Source organism: Rhineura floridana, chromosome 2, assembly GCF_030035675.1.
Source record: "Rhineura floridana isolate rRhiFlo1 chromosome 2, rRhiFlo1.hap2, whole genome shotgun sequence".
NCBI lineage: Eukaryota > Metazoa > Chordata > Lepidosauria > Squamata > Rhineuridae > Rhineura > Rhineura floridana.
In genome coordinates, this window is record NC_084481.1 from 152,022,997 (window position 1) to 152,041,893 (window position 18,897).

An 18,897-nucleotide genomic window follows, 5' to 3' on the forward strand; every position below is an offset into this window, starting at 1 on the left:
AAGTGCGGGGACACCTTTACCTTTTAGCAAAATTGTTAGGAGGATGAGCATCATCATGAAGCAATTTGCACACTATTGACCAATCCAGTGATTTGCTGCAAGTGGAGGGAGGGAGACTCAAGTCATATTTTTCACTACATGGAGCTCCCTCACTCCACTTTGATAGAGACTGGAAGTTCTACATGCACAAAGGGACATGTACACACAGTTCTCCCATCCTACCCTGCTGAAGCATTTGCTGGGACACTGAGAGTGCATGTGAGGCTCTGGATTGGGGCACGCAACTGCACATTTAAGTCTCACTGAAATCAATGGAGATTAAACACATGTTACTTGCCTGGGTGGCTGTATAACATTGCTGTCATTGTTACCTGTGATAAGGTAACACACACAAATACACAAATGCACACAGTTATATTATACTGATAAATTCTTTAGAGAAATCACTCAGAATGAAGTTGCTAATTTGTACCTGTAGATATATTGCTTTGAATACAGATTAATTACAAAAATATTTCTGAATTCGCCCCACCTCCACGTCCAAAACTAAGCTCTTCTTACTAGTGTCAATATTTACATGTGGAGGACTGAACTTTTATGGACTGGATGGCATTGCATTCCAGTATGGAGCACAACTTGTAAAATCTAAGACTAACCGAACCCATCTGTATCCAACACACATGCAACTTGGCATGCTTCTTTTTGTTTTATTTTCATTGTCCTGAAAAAGACAGCAAGCAAGCTATAGGTCTGATGCAGCAAAAGAAATACCATGTTTGTGCGTGTTTAAAATATTGAAATGAAAATCTTGTTCTTTTTTAAATAACAATTTGCCCAATTTGATACCATGCATTTTTTCTATTGGAAAAATGGCAATGAAAAAGAGAAATGAACAAAAGTAAAACCAAGAATCAAAAAACATTCACCTGGCAAGAGACAGAGAGAGAGAGAAAGAGAGAGAGAATGGAGTCCAAAGGTTGACAGAGTACATAAGATTTACTTACCATTTTGTAAATGCACATAATGGATACAATTCACCAGGAATACCCCTGCCTGTTTTCCTTCCTTACTTTTAAATTATATATGTATGTGCGTGCACACACAAAACTTACACATTAAACTTCAGTTGTTCCCAAGGCCAATATCATAGAACTATTACTTAAAATACCATAACCCCCTTCTATATAGCCTAATTACAACACATCTATAATTCAAAAATATATGTTATAATAAACTAATTTGGGCAATCGGAGATGTGCAAATGGGTCACAGCTATAAGTATTAGACTTTGAAACATTCTAAAACAGGAGACTGAACTTGCTCAAGTAATGATAAGAACTTCTATGCAAGCCTCAGTGAAAGAAACAAGAGCTGTACAGAAGCCTTGCATTACAAGCAGGGAATACCAAATTCTTAGGAATTTAAGAAGGTTTGTTTCACTAATCCAGCAAAGGTTTTCCATGAAACAGGCAACTGCCTAAAGGTTGCATAGATGTTTGCTAGATGTGTGATGTACATGCAAACAGGTGCTGTGGGGGGTGTTGTAAAAAAAAAACAACCACAGTGCACATGGTGAGCTTTGCTGAATGGAATCATGCTCACATCTCTCAAGAGATGGTTGCTTAGTTCTAGCAATGACAGTTATGTGCTAGAGAAGTGAGGAGAGATTGCTTCTCTCCTCCCATAGGAAATAGTGACAGAATTAACTGCATCAACCATAATTTGTTAGGGCATGCCAAAATACTAGGGAGAGTTAAACGGGTTGCTCTCTCTTAGATTGTGGCCGTGGTGGTGTTGTCATATTTTTATCTATGTATCATCATAATTGTGATAACTGTGTCAAAATCAGGTCAAATGTATACCAATTTATTATTATTTATTATGTATCAATTCTGTCAAGCACCTTGCAAAAAGTAAGGCAGGTCTCTTTCAGGATGCTTTATATGCAACAAAAAATAAAGAAATGAGGTGGGTACAAAAATAAGCAAATTCAGGTACTCATATGCATACAACAACATAATTTTCCCTAACAGGTTAAACATTGGGAGGGGGGATTAAAATGTATATAACTGATCGATTAGGCTCCCTGAAGTGCACATAAAATTGTGGTGATCTCCTAAGTGGGCAACTTAATTTTGAACACATTCAGTTTTGTTTTGTCAGAAGAACCTAATATTTCCATTTAGTGAGGCAGCTAGCCAATTAAAAGTTTTCAGCTGGTGAGTCATATGTTTTAAAACAGATAATGGGATATATGAAAACAGTTGAATATTACTGAAGTCTCGTCATAGGTACATTTGGGGGATACAACAGGTAGACGTAGTTTCTGTTAATATGGGATAATTCACAATATGATTTTAAAAATTAATAATTAAAGCATATATTATTAGAAGGCAAATCCCTCTTTAATCATTTATTTTACTTCAGTGAGGGAATTTGGAATATTTTCTTATATTTATTTCTAAAGTTTCTGTGCTGCCCCTCCAAAATAAATATTCTCAGGACAGCTAAATGAACAAGTTCAAAGCCCATCAGTATTTTCAAAGATACAGATTTTTCATGGTATGGATTTGATTTGGCTTTGTTTTATTGCTGGAGCAAACAGTACAGTGGTATCAGTATAAAAGGGGGGAAATCTGCTAAATTGGAGCAGTGGTGCACTTGCATGGCCTAAGACTGAAGAATATGGCCTTTGCCCTTCACTCTTAGCCCCACAGATTAATCAGAGAGAAAATCTTAATCAGAGATTAATGCTATAGTTGATTAATGCATGTCTATGATTATAACTGCAATCCTGAGCATTTTTATTCTGAAATTAGTCCCACTCTGTTTAATGGGATTTACTCCCAGGAAAACATACAAAGGACTGCAGCCTTTCAGTGCAACCTTATCCACATTTACTTGCAAGCAAGTCTTTCTGCATTCAGTGAGATTTACTCCTAGGTAAGTATCTGTAGAAATGAAGCCTAAATCATGTCAGGCTTGCAGATGAATATTTTAGTTACCAACACAGCAATAGCACATATAAATCAACAGTCATATTGAACAGAAGTACTTGCAGGACAATAACATCAGAGCTGAGGCTAACCATGCTTATCCAGATTTACTAGCTTCCGTTTGGTTTCTTTGGGAATTACTTCCTAATAAGCACTCTTAGGATCATAGCCTATGGCAGGGATCCAGACAGCCTCTTCAGGCATATGCAGTAGAAGGTTTGCCTTCTTTCTTTGTCTGAACACCAGACCACCATGCCATCTTGCAAATGGATTTAGAAGATCCATTCTGTTTCAAAATTGGTTTGCCATATGGCATGGAGGGTCAAGATGGCCTTGGAAATGTAGAATGAATGGTGTGGTTCTCTGAATCTTACACCTTACAACATTCCTTGTTCCTCTTACCCCTCAAATGTCAAGACAGCGTTAATCGTTTTCTATTTGTTTTATGTTACTACAAAGTTCTAGAGATATGAGACAAAACTGTTTGTTTAATTTATATCCCACCCTTCCTCCCAGGAAGAGCCCAAAAAACACTCTAAAGCATCTTAAAAACAAAAGACGTTAAAACATATTAAAACAAAACATCTTTACAAACATCTTAAAGCATCTTTAAAAATATTTAGAAACATCTTAAAAAACAATTCCAATACAGACGCAGACTAGGATAAGGTTTTGTTAGCTATATACTGCCCCAATGTTATTCCTAAACTGTCCAGGGAACTCTTCTTATGGGGGTGGCTGCATAAATGTAAAAGATAAATAAAAGCTTGCTCATTCTCACAGCAGCTTAGCTTATTCTTGAGGTTCTCAAAAGCAAAAGATCTTCCACAGGCTATTTAAGAGGTCAGGCAAAAAAACTGTAGTTAGCTATAATTAAATGATAGATATGGATATGGATGTAGAAATAGATATATCTCTACACAGACACACATATATACATACAAAATTCTTTCATTTTGAACGTATGTTATTCTCCTTTTTTCTTGCAACATCGTTATGATATTTAATTTTTGGTCTTTTATGTTCATGATGTTTATAATCTAACCTCAGCCCTTCAAGGAATGGCAGCTTATTCCATGAAATAAGTGTCTTTACACAGTCATATACTCAAGAAACTACAAAAACAATTATGGCTAAACTGATATTTAGGCCCATAAAATCCAAATACTATATTCTCTGAATGACCTTAGCTCTCCCTTTAAAAACTATCAAATGAAATTAATGTTCATAATATTATATAATGTTAAGTAGCTAACAGCTGCCATTTTAATTTTTTCTGGATTTCTTAAGGATAGAGTCAGACTCAACCAAACCAAGTAAGTTTTTAGTTAATCTGCAACAGGAAAAAACAAAACTCCCTTGCGTCCCTTGCCAGTGTATCTGAACCCTGATAAGGTCAGGAAGGGTCTTGTTCTATAGATGAGAGGACAGTTTTGCAGGACCTGACTGCTTAGAGAACCTAATGAATTGCTATTCACAACAACGGCAGCTGTGGTTATTCAGTTTATTTATATGCCACTTTTCCATATAGAATACCCTCAAAGCTGCTCACAAGAACAGTAAAACACAAACATCAATATTACAATACAGCAAACATAATAAAAATGTGGTAACATTAACAAAGGAGAATTGACTGAGAACCACTCTTCCAAGTGTCCAGCCACCTGCATATTACTTGTATTTGTGATTCCCCCTGGGATTCTCCTAATTTTCATTCCAGCTGCCCTGTTACAAAAAAATATTTCAAAGTCCAGCCTCAGTGTCTGTATTGTCTGTCCCTGCCCTGAAGACTGAGCCAGTTCCCGTTGTCTCGGCAGATAAAGGCAGGGCCAGATTTACTTACAAGCTAAACAAGCTACAGTTTAGGGCCTCACATTATGAGGGGCCTCGTGTTAAGAAAGAAAGAAATATTTACAACTTTGCCACCAGGATACCATAAACGTCATACAAAATGAAGATAATTTTTGGTAGGTATTGAATATCATTGCTGCGGCTCGCTTGCCAACAACAGTAAACAATTCTAGAACATTGTACACATGCTGCCTTTTTGATTCTTGCAGAAAACAGCCTGCGTGTCGACAGGTGGCATCGACTGTGCTAACCCTATAAGTAATGCACATACTTGTTAAAGAGGGAAGGGCCTCACTCATGTTATAGTTTAGGGCCACAACAAGTTTAAATCCAGCCCTGGGTAAAGGGGAGTCCTTCATATTTATTTTAAGCAAACTGGATTAAGAATGGAGGCTTCAGTTAGACTTTGGTGCTTCCCCTCAGTTTGGATTTTGTTGTGTCCCCACTCAATTAATTTCCAAAATTATTTATATATTAATAATTTAGAAGGCAGTGACTAAGCACAGAAAGAAAGAAAGAAAGAAAGAAAGAAAGCTTGGGGGGACTTAAAAAGCTTTATAGCATTAATTTAAATATAAAAACAATAAATTATGTTGATAAAAATGTAGTAACTATATCAAAGAAAAACATTTGTAACCTAACATTGATTCTAAATTTTCCATTCTTGCCTCTATGATCACGATCCATTTCCTTTTAAATCTATTGGTCAGCAATTAATTTTCTCTGATCCTGATATGGTCTGTTAGTTTTACCATTCCTGCCATGTGCTATACATAGTACTCAAGATTTGATTTGTGGAACACTAGATTTCCTCCCATTTGTCTTACATAAGCCAGTACAACCAATATGTTTTCAGTACTTGCAAAGTATTCAAGAAAGGCTTTGGTGTGGTGGATCCTGCCCTGTGGAACTCCCTATCAGTAGAGATTCAGCAAGAACCTTCCCTGTATTCTTTTAGACATCATCTGAAAATGGTATTTAGACAGGCCTTCACAATATGAATTTATTTTTTAACCAGCCAGTACCTGCTGATGTTTTATTGATGTTTTTAATTATGTTTTTAATTTGTGGATACTTTTATTGATTTTATTTACATGTTGTATACCACCTTGATATATGTTATGAAAGTGCAGATTATAAATATTTAATTCAATAAATAAAATACATATGCTCTTTATTGTTCTATTTAGTACGCAAGGGAACTGCCCTAACTAACATGCAGTGAGGCCTAGCCAGTTTGGTGCTCACTCTGAAGCCTGAACCAAAGATTTCCTCCACAGTAACCAAAAATTATTAATCAGAGACGATTGCTACCAGATATGACAATAATTGGCTTCTGGGCTTCTAAGTCTCCATCAGGTCTCCTTTCAGATATTGTTTGATCTATGTCAGGTTAAATATCACCTGTATGTGATTTTATAGTGATTTTCTTTTAACATTAGCTCAGCAAGGTGCCACTGGAGCAAATGTATTTCCACATCACCTCCAAAAGTTGTTGGCCTGTTACTTTTTCCTCTGAGTGGTTTTGGAGACTATTATCTGATTCTGACTGCAACACAACAAACCTTTGGTAACTCCCAGATAGCATTCCTTTTGAGTCTCGCTACTAACTGTATTACATTTACAACAAAGTAAGCCAAGAGAATATGGTCCGAGGAGGATACAGAAAACAGTTATCTTTCTGATGCTAAACTGGTCCAGACCTATATGTTACCTAAGTGAGAACAGAGTATCCAACAGACCCATAAAACTGTTCTGGCAAGTAACATCCAAAGAAATTCAATTAAAATGGAAATTTGGTGAGACTCTTCCCAGAACTGATAAGATTCTGCCAGGTTTTCCCACCAGGGATCTACCAGATTCAGGGTCAAAATTATTTCTTGTTGTTTGACATGATAAATATTTAAACATTTAACACAATATTTTATTTTATTTAAAAGCATTTTTATAAACTGCTTAATATTTAAAAATCTCTAAGAAGTGACTTGTACTTACTTTAAACACAGCTGCCCCTAGCGGGATTGAGACCATAACACGTGGCTGTCATTTTTAACCATCCAGGATTGTAATCATGGCAAAACTACATCCCCTCTCCCCAAACTGGAATTCACCCTAGAAGGGAAGCTGCCATGGACACAATGTCAGTTTTTCTCATGGGGAGAAAAAACAGAGTTTATTCTAATATGCAGCTAGACACATTTTGTGCAGTGTCCAAAAAACTTGTGCAGTGTAAAATAAGTATTTGTGCAGTTGGGCATGTGGGATTTAATAAGGAGCTAGATAGTTTCTAAAAAAGAAATAGATGAGTAAAGATAAAAAGAATTAGAAAATGAAGACAAATATTGGTTCCTTTAAAATCATAACCCTATTAATAGTATATTATTGGACTAATTACTTCACTAGTTTGGGGGCAGGCAGCATGCTGCCTACCTTGTGCAGTAGGGGAAAAAGAAGCTTAGAATGAACCCTGAGAAGAACAGCTAAGCTATCACTAGCACAAGTAGCAGTTTACCTCCAGGAGTGAGTAGCAGCTTCTGGGGATGGGATGGGGTCACCAAGACAACAGTGCCTATTTTTAAAGAGTTTTTAAAAACTTACCCATGTGCCATCATCCATTCCAGATCCCCCTTCACCTGTGGCTGACACATTAATTATTTGCTTGCATTTAATATATTGTCTAGTTTTGTCGTGGCTTGGACATTGCAGGCCTGTGAGGGGGGGATGGGGGCACACACACCCCAAGAGCTATGCGTCCCCCCTCCAGATTTTTTAGGGAAATTGTCTTCTTAATTTGCGACATGACAGACAATGACAACCTCAATTTAAAGAGTGATAATTTATTTTACGAATAGGAGCAATGTAAGAATAGGACCCTCTGAAAAATTCAATAAATAAGGCAAAGCGTGTCCACAACAAAAGCCTCATCTGGAAGAGCCCCCAAACATCTGCTCACTCGAGACTTCCCCTGTCTGAGGATGGATTTTTCATGATCACAGTCACACTATAATTACTGAAGTGATCCTGAAAAACAGTCTGTATCTTAACATGACCTTTGAAGAGTTAAATATTAGAAGTCTGTATTATGGGCTAGAGTTTGACTCCACCCATTGGACTTTCCTTTGCTCTGCTTTTCAGCTTCAGTTTCAGTTGTGTTCTCTACCCCGTCAGCAATAAAGAAGCATGCTTGTTTGCCTGCAGCAAGAAGTAAGCTTTTGTTTATTCTGCAGTTATTATAATGAGTAGAGCAGAATTGGGTGCTTATTGCTAAAGGGTCAAATAAAGAGATAACAAAGTGATGTGAAAAAATGGCTACCCATTACTCTTTTAAAGCACTCACTATACTCACAATCATTGTGGCTATTTTTTCTTCTTTTCCTTGATTAATTGATGGCAAAGGATGAAAAAAAGTCTTAGATGAACAGAAATATTGCTGTGTACACTACAGTTAGCTAGCTGGCTGGCTGGACACCTAGGTTGTAACTCAGGCCCAATTTCTGATTTTCCCAGTATGTGTAGCTCAGCCTGAGGCCTTTTCAGGTTTTCTGGACAGAAAAATCAACCCAGCAATCAGTAAAAAAATTCCAATTGCTTTCCACAATTAGTTTCCAATTGCTTAGTTTGTCCTTTATATAGCAGCCAGTTAAAAAGTTTTCCCTTTATTGTCCAACAGCAAGGAAAATCTAAAGGCTAGGAAAAAGAAGGAGGGACTCTCAAGGAGGAGTTAACAAACACACCATACAGTATTTATTTTCTCTCTGCCCTTCCCTAAACTTGTAACATGGACAAGTTTGTTTTTCAAGTGGAATCTAAATCTGAGATACCTAATGCAGCATCAAAGCTAAGCTCAGAAGGTCACTGTCTTTACCAAAGTAGTTCAGTTTATGAAGAATCAGAACACAAGGACAGACCACAGGTGAAGGAGGACTAGATATAGGCAAAGTCAGGCTTTTGAGACTGTTATCCCTGGAGATGTCTCAAAAAAGGGTGAGACAATTCAACAGATTAAACTTCATTCATGTAAATTAGCACACTCTCTGGATAGAGGAAGAGTCTTTCCCTTCCCCTGGCCCGGCCCTCACATCTTCTCAACCAGTGAGGGGGGGAATTAGCTATGTGCCTCTACCTCCCCCCCCCAAAAAATGCCCCAACTAAAAATGTGGCTGCCATGCCAAGAAATGTGGCTGCCCTACCTAACAAAGAAGGCTGGCTGCAGGTCTGGGACCTTGATCTGCTAAATTCTATACTTACTAGACATATATTCTAGGCTGACCTATTACATTATGTCCTGTGTCTACTTATAACTGATTGAGTTCTGATCTTCCTCTCCCTCTCCTGAATTTACAGTTTCCCGCAGGTAACCTGTATTTTTTTTTAGATCTGACATTAGTAAACCTAGATGTGAGACTCCCTCACATCCATATGTATGCAGCTCCTCAAAGAAAGAATAAACTGTACATGTAGTACATTAATTAGTTCTTAAACACACACAAAGTAAATGTGTGATATGAGGTGGCATTTGTCTGAAGAATAAAATTCTTATGAATTTTACAATAATGCTCCTAATTTGAAGCCCTTTTCACATTTATTTATTTATTTATTTATTTATTATATTTCTATACCGCCCAATAGCCGTAGCTCTCTGGGCGGTGCACAACATAAAAACATCCAATATACAAGTAAAAACACATATCAACAACTTAAAAACAATATACCAAAAATAGTAGAACATAATTAAACATATAAACAACTACAACACAAGCCTAAAAATATTAAAACATATTAAATCAGTTAAAAGTATTAAGATGTTAAGATGTTAAGAATCAAAATTACTAAAATATTAAGAGTGTAAGTGCAAATGTAGGTGTTACAATAGATGTTAAAAATGTTGTTAAAATGTTGTTAAAAAGCCTGGGAGAACAAAAAGGGTTTTACCTGGTGCCGGAAGGACAGCAATGTTGGCGCCAGGCGTACCTCATCAGGGAGAGAGTTCCATAGTTCGGGGGCCACCACAGAGAAAGCCCGTTTTCTTGTTGTCACCTTCCGGGCTTCTCTCTGGGTGGGCCCCCGAAGGAGGCCCTTCGATGTTGAACGCAGAGTACGGGTAGGTTCATATCAGGAGAGGCGTTCCACCAGGTATTGTGGTCCCAAGCCGTGTAAGGCTTTATAAGTCAAAACCAGCACTTTGAATTGAGCCCGGAAGCATATAGGCAGCCAGTGCAAGCGAGCCAGAAACGGAGTTATATGTTCACATCTCCGAGTCCCTGTTAGCAATCTGGCCGCTGCGTTTTGCACGAGCTGCAGCTTCCGAACTGTCTTCAAAGGCAGCCCCATGTAGAGTGCATTGCAGTAGTCCAATTTTGAGGTTACCAGTGCATGGACAACTGAAGCAAGGTTTTCCCTATCCAGATAGAGGCGTAGTTGGGCCACCAACCGGTTGATAGAAAGCATTCCGTGCCACCGAGGCTACTTGTGCCTCTAGTGACAGGGATGGTTCTAAAAGAACTCCCAAACTACGGACCTGCTCCTTCAGGGGGAGTGCAACCCTGTCCAGAGCAGGTTGAGCCTCTCCCATCTGGTCAGGGGAACCACCCACTAACAGCATCTCAGTCTTATCTGGATTGAGCTTCAATTTATTCGCTCTCATCCAGTCCATTACCACAGCCAGGCATCAGTTCAGCACCATGACAGCCTCACCTGAAAAGGATGAACAGGAGAAGTAGAGCTGCGTGTCATCAGCATACTGGTGGCAACGCACTCCAAAACTCCTGATGACCGCACCCAGTGGCTTCATGTAGATGTTAAAAAGCATGGGGGATAGTACTGACCCCTGTGGATCTCTGTATTGGAGGACCCAGGGTGCCGAGCAAGACTCCCCCAGCACTACCTTCTGGAGACGACCCGCTAAATAGGAGCAGAACCACTGCCATACCGTACCTCCCACTCCCAAATCAGCGAGTCTCCCCAGAAGGATACAATGGTTGATGGTATCAAAAGCCGCTGAGAGATCAAGGAGAATCAACAGGGTTACACTCCCCCTGTCTTTCTCCCGACAGAGGTCATCATACAGGGCGACCAAGGCCATCTCAGTGCCAAAACCGGGCCTGAACCCCGATTGAAATGGATCTAGATAATCGGTCTCATCCAAGAGTGTCTGGAGCTGGTCCGCGACCACTCTTTCTACAACCTTGCCCAGGAATGGAACGTTCGCTACCGGCCTGTAATTGTTAAAAATTTCTGGGTCCAAGGAAGATTTTTTCAGAAGTGGTCATGTTATATAATAATAATAATAATAATAATAATAATAATAATAATAATAATAATAATAATAATAATAATAATAATTTCTTCGTCGCCTATCTGGCCAATGGCCACTCTAGGCGACTTACAAAATTGTTAAAATACAATTGATAAAATACAGTAATACAATATAAAAACAATACATCTGCAGCAACAATATTAAAACTGGGCAGGAGGCATTACAGTTATAACAATTAACCCTCCCCGGATACCCCGAAGGCCTGCTGAAAGAGCCAGGTCTTTAAGGCTTTCCGAAACACATTTAGGGAAGAGGCGTGCCGGAGATCTTGTGGGAGGGAGTTCCAAAGAGTGGGGGCCGCCACTGAGAATGCCCTCTCTCTTGTACCCGCCAATCTGGCTGTTTTTGTTGGCGGGATTGAGAGAAGGCCCTGTGTGGCCGATCTTGTCAGGCAGCATAATTGGTGGCGTTGAAGGCGCTCCGTGAGATAAACTGGGCCGAAACCGTGTAGGGATTTAAAGGTCAATACCAACACCTTGAATTGGGCTCGGAAAACAACTGGTAGCCAGTGTAGGTCGAACAACACTGGTGTGATGTGATCTCGGCGGCGACTATTCGTAAGTAGTCGAGCCGCCACATTTTGTATCAGTTGTAATTTCCGGACCGTTTTCAAAGGTAACCCCACGTAGAGCGCATTACAGTAGTCCAAACGAGAGGTGACCAGGGCGTGTACCACTAGTGGGAGCTGGTGAACAGGAAGGTAGGGTTGCAGCCTTCGTATGAGGTGTAGTTGGCACCAGGCTGCCCGGCTCACTGCCGAAATCTGAGCCTCCATGGACAGCCTGGAATCAAGCACAACCCCAAGGCTGCGGACCTGGTCCTTTAGGGGTAGACTCACCCCATTGAACTTCAGGTCAATGTCGCCCAACCTTCTCTTGTCCCCCACAAGTAGTACCTCGGTCTTATCAGGGTTCAACTTCAGCTTGTTCCTTCCCATCCATCCACTCACGGATTCCAGGCACTTGGACAAGGTCTCCACAGCCAACTCTGGTGAAGATTTAAACGAGAGATAGAGCTGAGTGTCATCCGCATATTGATGACACTGCAGCCCAAATCTCCTGATGATTGCCCCCAGCGGCTTCATATAGATGTTAAATAGCATGGGAGAGAGGATAGAGCCCTGTGGCACACCACAATTGAGAGGCCAAGGGTCTGATACCTCCTTCCCCTACGCTACCTGTTGGTACCTGTCGGAGAGAAAGGAATGGAACCACTGTAATACAGTGCCTCCAATTCCCAATCCCTCCAGGCAAAGCAGAAGGATACTGTCGTCGACAGTATCAAAAGCCGCTGAGAGATCGAGGAGGACAAGAAAGGTGGATTCTCCTCTATCTAATGCCCTCCTCAAATCATCTACCAGAGCGACCAAGGCTGTTTCAGTTCCATGACCAGTCCTGAAACCCGATTGGTATGGATCCAAATAATCCGTTTCATCCAAGTGTGCTGACAACTGGTTGGCCACCACTCGCTCAATGACCTTGCCCAGAAATGGTAGATTCGAAATTGGGCGGAAGTTATCGAATACTTGGGGATCCAAGGAGGGCTTCTTTAAGATGGGCTTTACAATTGCCTCCTTGAAGGCTGATGGCATCACACCCTCTTTCAAGGATGCGTTTACCACCGCTTTGATCCCCTCGCCCACTTTCTCTCTGCAGCTCACAAGGAGCCACGAAGGGCAAGGATCAGTAAGACAAGTGGTTGGCTTCACAGATGAAAGCACCTTGTCCACTTCCTCAGAAGGGAGAAGCCGAAACCAATCCCAATTTACCGGCATGCAACTGGCCAACTCTGGTTCATCTACTGTGTCCACGGCGCACGGGATCGAGCTCCGTAAGTGTTCGATTTTATCGGCGAAGTGTTTTGCTAATAAGTCACAGGAGGCCTTTGACTGTTCCAAGGGTTCCTGAGCAACTGGACCGACCAGGCTTCGGACCACCTGGAACAGCCTCCTGGGACAGCACTCCACAGACGCAATAGAGGCAGCAAAGAGGCAGTGTGGAGAATGAAGGGTGTGGGTGTGGTGGCAATATTTCCCTCATCCGAAAGATTTATTTAAAACACTATTATACCACTTTAACTGTCATGGAGAATCCTGGGAACTGTAGTTTGTCAAGGGTGCTGGGAACTGTAGCTCAGTGAGGACAACACCCTTAACACAAACTACAGTTCCCAGGATTCTCCATGACTGTTAAAGTGGTATAGTAGTGCTTTAAATGGAGTGGATGTGCCCAGTATTTATTTATATCTCGCCCTTCCTCATAGAATCATAGAATAGTAGAGTTGGAAGGGGCCTATAAGGCCATCAAGTCCAACTCCCTGCTCAATGCAGGAATCCAAATCAAAGCATTCCCGACAGATGGCTGTCCAGCTGCCTCTTGAAGGCCTCCAGTGTCGGAGAGCCCACTACCTCTCTAGGTCATTGGTTCCATTTTCATATGGCTCTAACAGTTAGGAAGTTTTTCCTGATGTTGAGTCTAAATCTGGCTTCCTACAACTTGAGCCCATTATTCCATGTCCTGCACTCTGGGATGATCGAGAAGAGATCCTAGCCCTCCTCTGTGTGACAACCTTTCATGTACTTGAAGAGTGCTATCATATTCAGAAGGAGCCCAGGGCAGCAAACAAAAACACTAAAAATACTCTTAAAAACAAAAGACTTTAATACATATTAAAATAAGACATCTTTAAAAACATATTAAAAAAAACATATTTAAAAACATCTTTTTTAAAAAAAGTTTTAAAAACATCATAAAAAGCAATTCCCACACAGACACACTGGGAGGTCTCTACTTAAAAGGCTTATTGAAAGAGGAAGATCTTCAGTAGGCACCAAAAAGATAACAGAGATGGTACTTGTCTAATATTTAAGGGGAGGGAAGTCTGAAGTGTTGGTGCCACAACACTAAAGGTCTGCTTCCTATGTTGTGTGGAACAGATATCCTGATAAGAAGTACTGTATCTGTAGGAGGCCCTCACCTACCGAGTGCAGTTATCGACTCGGTATATAAAGGGTAAGATGATCGTAAAAATGCCTGAACAGAGACTCTTAGTACAAACAAGGGCTCTGTTGAGGCATATTAAGGAATATATACAGGTTGGGAATGAAATCTACCTTATGAAGCCAATTCACATGTGCCTTCATTCTTTGGACACATCTGAAAAGGGTTTGGAAGAAGTTGAAACCAATATAGCCACTGGACACCCCATTTTTTTCACTCACATTAATTATCATACCTAGTTGGTATTTAATGTGACAAGTCTTCATCCTCAGTCCTACCAGGGATAGGCCTGAGACCTACCATACTTTAGTCCAAGGAGTCTCCAACGTTTATTTTGAAAGTGAAAACAGTAATTAGTTATAAGATGGTGTTTATTTGTGTATTCATTAATCCAACAATACAAAGGAGGAGGGTAAAGGGCATAGATAGGTGTTGTAAATGTAGTCATTGTAAATGAAATTGTTCTAGAGACAATCCATGTGCACAGTCATATATTCACTAATAGGCAAAAAAAACCCTTGCAGGTTAAGAACGTACTTATACCCAATAGATATTTCTATCAAACTTTAAAAAGTGGAGAACATGGGCAGCTAGAATGCACCGGGGAGCAGGAGACCTGACCTGCTGTCTGAGATATTGCACTGCCCTACAAATTTGTAAAAATGCAAACACAATTTGGGTTGGTCTTTCATAATCCAATCCACTTCCTATGTAGATTGGAAGAATTTGGTAACATGTGTCTCTGAGCATATGGTGAGTGGTGGCAGCACCTGCAATCAGTCCACATAACAGAAACATGTGCTGTGCTGATCTTGTTTTAGCAGGGAGGAAGCAACATTATTAAGACAGTTGATACAGTTCAGATAATCACTTTAAATATGTCTGATTTACTTTGCAATTTTAGTGACGTTTCCTAAAGTAAATTATTTTCTTTTGCTTCTCTTTCTGTGAATATATGTACGGCAATACTTTGCATAATTTACACTAAACAAAGCTCCAAAAACAATTGTGGAATAATGGCATTGACTATTCTGCAGAATAGTCTCCAGTGCACATGAGGAGTATCTCAGTTTGCACAAGGTAAAACAGTGAAAGGTGAAATATATTCTAGCAAATTTCTAGGTGTGCTCTATGTTTTTAATTGACCATGCCCACCTTTCCTTAAGTGGAGTGGTTTAAGCATAGCAGACTAAACACATGCATCTTGGGTAGGCCAAGTTTGTTTTTTCCAACAGCTAGATTCATTGCTTAAGTAGCAGCATGTTGTAAACAGACTAATTTTACATCAAACTGCAGTTTCAGATTCAACTGTTAATGCACCCAAGATAGAAATAGAACATATCTTCCCATTTGAAACACAAAAGGCTGCCTGCACCATCATATGACATTGATCAATAAAAAGGCAAAGCTTTGAAATTAATAAAAATAAATTTGACACAGATTTCTAGGATGAATAAGGAGAGAAATATAATTTTCTAGGTTAGGTTACCTGTAGAAATAGTAGTAACACAGAAAAGAAGCAAAGTAAGAACACCAACAAACATACAAAAATGTAATTCTCTGTCTTTCGAGATGAAGTCCTGATTGCAGGTGTTGCCACCACTCACCATATGCTCAGAGACGTTACCAAATTCTTCTAAGCTACACAGGCAGTGGATTGGTCTGTGACAGACCAACCCAAATTGTGTTTGCAGTTTTACAAATTTGTAGGGCAGTACAATATCTCAAAGAGGAGGTCAGGTCTCATGCTCTCCTGGTGCATTCACTATACCTGCCCAATTTCCTTGCTTTTTAAAGTTTGATAGAGATGTCTGTTGGCTATAGGTATGTTCTTAAATCACAAGGGGTTTTTGTCTATTAGTGCTTTTTAATCTGGAAGGCAAGAAATTTGCAAGTTTGCTGAGAATGGATTAATCATTTGCATGTTTATTGAGTTCAATAGGAGTTAATCCCCTGCAATCATGCTTAGGATAGGTGAAACTGACCATGGAGGAGGAGGAGGAGGAGGAGGAGGGAGGGCAGGAGGAAGGGCAGAGGGGAGGAGGTGGGATGGGAGCAGGAGAGAGGGGCAAGAGAGGAGGGGGGCAGGTTTGATTATTTTCATGCTTATTGAATTCATTGGGGTTTACTGCTGTGTAATCATGCTTCGGACAGGTGAAACTGACCATGGGGGGAGGAGGAGAAGGCGGGAAAGGAAGGGGCTTGAGTGGGCAGGGGCGCCAAGGAAAAAGGGAGGGGAGGGGGAAGGAGGCAGAGGAGGAAGGGGAGGAGAGGAGAGGCAGAAGAGAGAGGCAGAGGAAATGCAGGTCTGATCATTTGTATGCTTATTGAGTTCAATGGGATTTATTCCCCTACAGTCATGCTTAGGATAGGTGAGACTGACAATGGGGAAGGGAGGAAGGGAGGAGGAGGGGAGAGAAGAAGGGAGGGGAAGGAGGGGGAGGCAATTGGAAGGGGAAAGGGGAAGAAGAGAGGAGGGGCAGGAAGAAGGGATAGGAGGGAGGAGGAGGGGAGGGCAGGTTTGATCATTTGCATGCTTACTGAGTTCAATGGGATTTACTCCTGTGCAATCATGCTTAGGATAGGTGAAACTGATCTGAGGGAGGAGCAGGGAGGGTTGAGGAGGAGGGAGGGGGAAGGGGAGAGAAGGATTGGAAGAAAAGATGTAAGGAGGAAGAGGAAGGGGAGAGGGGGAGGGAGGGAGGAGATTGGGTGGATGGGCACTGGGCAGATGGAAAGCTCCTTTCCTTTCCAAAAGGTAAACATTATTAACAGTATCATTTTTGGGGGTTACCCACACCTTTTTATTCTACAGCAGACACATGTAGTCTCCTACCCAAATTTAAACCAAAGTTGTTCCTGGCCACATCCACACCAGACATTTATTCCACTTTAAACAGCCATGGCTTCCCTCAAAGAATATGGGAGGTGTCGTTTGTGAAGGGTGCTGAGAGTTGTTAGAATATGCCCTATTTCCCTCACAGAGCTACAATCACTAGAAGAAGGGCTGACTCTTAAACCACTCTGGCCACTGCAGCTCTGTCAGGGGACTAGGAGTCTCCTAACAACTCTCAGTACCCTTCACAAACTACACTTCCCATGATTCTTTGGGGGAAAGCCAGGACTGTTTAAAGTGGAAAAAATGTCTGGCGTGGGTGTGGCCCCGATTAGCCAAGCCAAACAGCTGTGTGTCTGACTTTTAGAACATCGACAGTTGGTTCTTACTGAGCATATCTGCACTATCATAGATTCCAATGTTAAGTTTCTTAAATTAATTAAAAAGCAGCCATGCATTTTTTTAACATTTAAACTGCAGAAGGTGAAGGTCAGTGTATGGGACAGGGTCAGGAATAGGATTACAGGTACTCTGTAAACATGGCTGATTTCAACAAATTATGAGACCACTGACAGAAAAAAGTCCAACAGGAGTCTGGACTTTCCCCCCTCCTGTTTCTCTGAGTGTTTTATGTATCGCCATGAAAACTTAGTTGTTAAGCAAGCATTTCTGAGTTCAGGACTGTAAGTTTTGTAAGGTTTTGTTTTGAAATGAGCTTATGGTAAGCAGCAGAATGGCATGGGGGTGTTTTCAATTTAACATGGTGGAATGTAAAAAATCCATGCTGCCTATAGTACATAGCCACCGTTGTGGCTGTATAATATAAAGAGTATGTTTCTAAGAATATATTATTTGTCTGACTGCTACTCAGTCAATAGAAACACAGTTTCCGCTTAACAATCTTAGGAATACGACTTCTGCTTAGATACTATAATATTTATTTTAAATGGTTGTTTAATTGATAAATCAATGAAAAGCAAGACAATTTTTAAAAAAATCATTAATTGGTTGACACCCTTAATTTCTTTTGTTGCTTTCATCACTAATGACCAAACTAGGAGGCTGGGTGTGTGTGTGTGGTTTGTTTTTGTATTTAAAAAGCATCTCTAAAGCTAACACATTATGTTTCAGCACTCAGGAAAATTAATAAGGCTGAGCTGTAATAATCCTTTAGAAACCAGGGTCTGTCATGGATACCCTAGCAGATGTGAGCTCTAAAGCCCCTGCAACATGCTACAGTATATCTGTATCTACAATTCATTTATTTTAACTTCACATTTTGTTCAGGAGCAGTGGGCCTTATTCTGTCCTGTGAAACAAGGCTCCTGTGGACCTGTAATGGAGTAGAAGGGGCTCTGTTGTGATCACTTCTTGTGGCAAATTAAATTATTTAAATTTCAGTTACAAGAGTTTACCCCTAATGTTTAGTTCAGTGTTTCTCAATTTTTTTTAACCCATGCCCCCTTTCATAACATAACAAAAATCCCACGTTCCCCTTCAAACCTGGCTCCCTAATTATTTTAATTTTCAAAAGGATTGAAATATGTGACTTGTAATTATAAATAACATTTGGAGTTTAATAATAAAAATCAATCAAAGTACTTATAATTCTTTAAAATTATTTATTCAAATTTTTCCTATATTGTACATATTTTTTAAAAAACACTCAGCTCCCCCAGAGATCTTCACACACCCTCCTGTGGGGGCACACCTCACCAAATGAGAAACCCTAGTTTAGTGAAAATATCAGATTTCCCCCCTGCCATCTTGAGTTTACAGAGAACTGGGTTGACAGCTTTCTTTCCCCTTGATAAGGCAAAGGAAGAATGCTATAAGTCTTTAACAATGGCATCCTTTCTTCTTTCAGTTTATTGAGCATTTAAGTTTAGTCTGTATTAA

At 40.3% G+C, this 18,897-nt stretch overlaps 1 protein-coding gene across 1 annotated transcript in view; it reads left to right on the forward strand.

Moving 5' to 3' along the window:
- Positions 1-18,897, forward strand: part of LOC133378000 (uncharacterized) — a 52,418-nt gene that overhangs the window by 18,343 nt on the left and 15,178 nt on the right. Inside the window, exon 5 of the mRNA XM_061612787.1 lies at positions 12,819-12,993. Coding sequence (XP_061468771.1) covers positions 12,819-12,993 — 175 coding nt within the window. The remainder of the gene's footprint in view (positions 1-12,818; positions 12,994-18,897) is intronic.